Below are 4,127 nucleotides of genomic sequence, written 5' to 3' on the forward strand. Positions count from 1 at the left end.
TGATAGTAATGCTAATGACGATTTTGTTATCATTATGACAATAATGATAACAGTAAAAATTATGATAATTATGATATTAATGATAATGATGATACCAACAACAGCAATAATGATAATAATAATGGTGATGATGATAGATACACTAACACTGATATTTCTTTTTTTCAGGAAATGAAGATGAACCATATGAATTTTTAATGAGAAAGAAAACAGCAACAAAGAGCCAAAATTGACCATTAGCGCCACTTTTGATATTTTAGACATGTCAAGAATAAATGTAAAATATGTAAACGAATAATTGGATTGGAACTCATTAAGATTTATAAAAAAAAAAAAATAACAAAAGAATGTCCATTGTTCCTCACATATAATGAGAATTTCCTGTATAGACCCTCACCTGCGTTAGTTTTTTTTTTTTTTTTTTTTTTTTGTCATTTGTTGTTTCTAGAAGCCAAAGTCAGAAGTATCTTTTTAACTAATAAATCATTAAGCAACAACAGTAACAACAACTACTGTTAACGCTACTACTACTACTAATAATAATTATTGTAATAGTTCTATTTTTGTTTAGGCTCGTGGACGGAACATATGACTCCTGTATGGGCATAGAGTCGAAATTCCAGCACAAAGCTATCGTTCTGTCACCCTTTCAGTTGAGTCCCATCGAAATCTTTGGCTTTTTGGCGGGAAAATCCAAATTAAATTTTCTTCTTTGTTTTCCTTTTTCTCTATCTACCAATTTCTGTTTGACCTCAATTAAGATTCACACTTCCTGTTACTTCCTTTTAAACACTCTTATAGGAAAATGTCATAGCAATGCTTTCTCAATCAAGAAATGGAACCAAGCTGAAAAACTTGGCAAGCCGTCCTCGCCAAAATACGCATCTGGCAAGCGTTTCCTTACAATACATTTAGGCTCACACATAACACGCCAGCGCCTGTGGAGGAAGGAATGCGCTTGTATAACATTCCCATCCATAACAGCCAGAACAAATAGGCCATTGGGAGAACATGCGACAACCTTGTAGAACAGATATATGAAGATAGATATTCAGGAATGTTAATCTGCCCGAAGAGGGAGTGCGAGTACAATATTTGTGCTTGCGTGCTTGTGAGTGTTTGTGTGTGTGTGTGTGTGCGCGTGTATGTGCGTGTGTATGTTTGTCACTTTGTTTTCCACTTGTTCAGCTTGATCCTTCAAGTGTGTGTGTGTGTGTGTTTACGCGAGCGCGTTTTTGGCATCGCAGTTGCGTCAGCCATTTGCATAACAATTACCGCAGGCGAGGATGCGGCGACCAAGTGATTGCTGTATTTATCATAAACTTCACAGCGCATTCTAATAATCAAATATATGATTAAAACAATAAATAGTAAGGGGATCTGTAGACTCATTAATGTTGAATGTGCACTAACAACCAAAGAAAGAAAGAAAGAAAAAAAACTCTAAGGATGGTAAGGAATATTAAAAGCACATACTCTAAACTTCACCATGACATAAGCCAACGCTGAGATACTGCATGTGAAAATGAAGTATAAGCCGAAACATGTTTGTGTTGTTGATAATACTATTAAGGATGATAATATTAATAGCAAACACAATGATAATGATGATGATAATGATAACAAAAATAATAGTGTTAATAATAATAGTAATAGTAAATGTAATCCTACTACTACTAATAATTATTATCATAATGATAATGATAAAGTCATAATAATAATGACGATGATAATGATGTATGTATATATACAAACTGCATACTCCTTTTTTTTTTACTTAAAGAGGAAATGAGGTTCACAAGTGCCTATCGTCTGCTTCTGCTCACTCTTCGTATTGCGCAGACACTTAACCAAACGAACCTCAACCTAACCTAAACCGGCTGAACATTAAACCTAGTCTTTCTATCGCTCCCCAGCCAAGAGGTCTTCGTCCACCCACCCCCCACCCACCCCATCCCCCTCAATTAATACCACAAAATTAAACTAAGAACTAAAAACGCAAAATTTCACCAGCGACATCTAGCTGCCCAGAGCTCGGAGAGCACAGCGATCAACACGTAATAATTATCATGATGAAATGTAGAAGAACATATGATTGGTTGTTCCTCATACATCCAGGGATTTATTCTATTTCCAATTTGCGACGGAAATGGTGTGGAAGGAAAGTGTATTGGAAATCGCCTGATCTATCGAGCAGGGTATTTGCTTTTCTTGGAATTCCTTATGTGGTTATACACTTGACAAATACCAATAATGATAACAATAGAATGATGATAATGATAACGATGATGATTAATAATGATAAAGATGATGATGAAAAAGGTTAACAATGATTATCATTATTGTGACAATGATAATAATAATAAAAAAACAAAAAACAAAGGCGCATCGCTTCGCTACCTTGCAGAAGGCATAGATGCTTCGAAGGAGTCTGCGGATCCTCATGCTGTGCGGCGACGTGTCCTCGACGGAGATGTAGGACGTCTTCAGCTCTCGCGTTCGGATGCAGAAGGATCCGGACACCGGGTCAGGCACGACGTAGGTCACAACGGTGCTCCGAGGTGGCACTGGCCCGGTGTGACACGGAAGATGGCACCACGCATGCATATATGATCACGTCGGGAACCTCTACTCATTCACGAAGACTTGGCGACCTCACTTGCCCACTGCCCTTTGCGCTTTTCTTCTTTTCGTGCACCACTTTTCTATTTCTCTTTTCGTTTTGCTCTTTTTTTTTAACCTTTTATATATTTTTTTTCTCTATTTTTCTCACATATTCTTCAAATCTTTTTTTTTTCGCCGTTTTTTTTATTTATTTGTATCTTGAAACGAAACGAAGAGGAAGCGACCCCCTCTTGCTCGCGTCACAGCTCGAGTGTTATTAAACCCGATACAAAGCGTTCGAACGCCTTTTGATAGGGTGTATGACAGTTAACAGACCCTGATTGCTATAATTAACTCTAATCACTCGCTGGTGAATTATCTCATAAAAGTCAATTGAGCTCTCGGTTGGCGTTAGTTGTTTGTTTTGTATTATCATTTCTCTTTGGAACGATGAATCACGGACTCCAAATACTGGACAGGAATTCTCGGAAAGTTATTAAAATTCTTGCGCTTTCTTCCAGGCTCTGAAACAAAGTGTAAAAAAAAAAAAAAAAAAAAAAAAAGTCATACCACACGAAAGTCGGTAACGATTTCCGAGTTATTTATATTCTTAATGAAGCACACTGCCATGCTCGAGTTTCCCCTAAGGAGCGACCTGGCACCTTCGCCATTCATCGTTCCCGCTAATGACAGCGGTGATGAGCGCGAACACACCTCGCTGCTGCCATCCTACGCTCGAAGCGCTTGCCGGAAACACCTCTATCTAATATTCCCTTTCTCTCCATCAAACTCTGCCTATTTCATCTTCTCTCCTCCTCCCCGGCGGATATATAACCACTCTCCGACGAGTCTTAAGCGAACGAGGAAACTCTATCTGAAAGACGGAATATATTAAGCAGGTAGGAATCGGGGTGCAGCTGCATCTGCTTTTAGATTAGGGCAAATATGCCGGTACTTAGACGGATTCATGCGCATGCCACGGCGGCCGTTATGAGAACGAGCTGCGTCATGAAGCTGACACAGGTGAGGACTTATTATGAAGTCTTTGTCTTCGAGGAGTCTTATCTCAGGTGCTGTATTTTTGTTTATTTTTTATTTTTATTATCATTATTCTTTATTGTATTTTTGCCCAAGCTTTATGTATGTAAGTACTGACACACTGTATTATAATTATCTTTCTTTAATATTTATACATTTATACACTCTATTTTTAAGCTCAAATGATTGTTTATAAATACAGACGTGTAAGTGCATGTGCTTGTATGTGTACATGCGTGTGAGTATCCCAGAATGCATGTGCGTATGTGTGTGCATGTAGGCGGTTCCTGCAGTGGTTGAGTGTGGGAGGTGAGGAGGGGAGGGGGAAGGGAGAAGGTGGAGGGGGAGGGGGAGCAGATAATGTTATGACATTTAACACACCGAGACACAAGTAGAGCTCCAGACAAAGCTACATGCTTCTTTTGATCACAGACACGAACATTGTTTCCCGACTGGAGGGATACCTATGTGAAGGGGAAGAGGAA

At 38.6% G+C, this 4,127-nt stretch overlaps 1 protein-coding gene across 18 annotated transcripts in view; it reads right to left on the reverse strand.

The window, feature by feature from the left end:
- The window catches only part of cora (erythrocyte membrane protein band 4.1 like coracle), a 67,264-nt gene extending 64,381 nt beyond the window's left edge, over positions 1 to 2,883 (reverse strand). For all 18 annotated transcript variants that reach the window (XM_043012086.2, XM_043012076.2, XM_086552148.1 and 15 more), the window contains exon 1: positions 2,401 to 2,883. In XM_043012086.2, the coding sequence (XP_042868020.2) occupies positions 2,401 to 2,607 (207 nt within the window). In that variant the 5' untranslated portion in view covers positions 2,608 to 2,883. The remainder of the gene's footprint in view (positions 1 to 2,400) is intronic.
- Positions 2,884 to 4,127: the final 1,244 nt, after the last annotated feature.

The sequence above is a fragment of the Penaeus japonicus genome, unplaced genomic scaffold, assembly GCF_977035675.1.
Source record: "Penaeus japonicus unplaced genomic scaffold, GWHDUDI00000001_assembly GWHDUDI00000026, whole genome shotgun sequence".
NCBI lineage: Eukaryota > Metazoa > Arthropoda > Malacostraca > Decapoda > Penaeidae > Penaeus > Penaeus japonicus.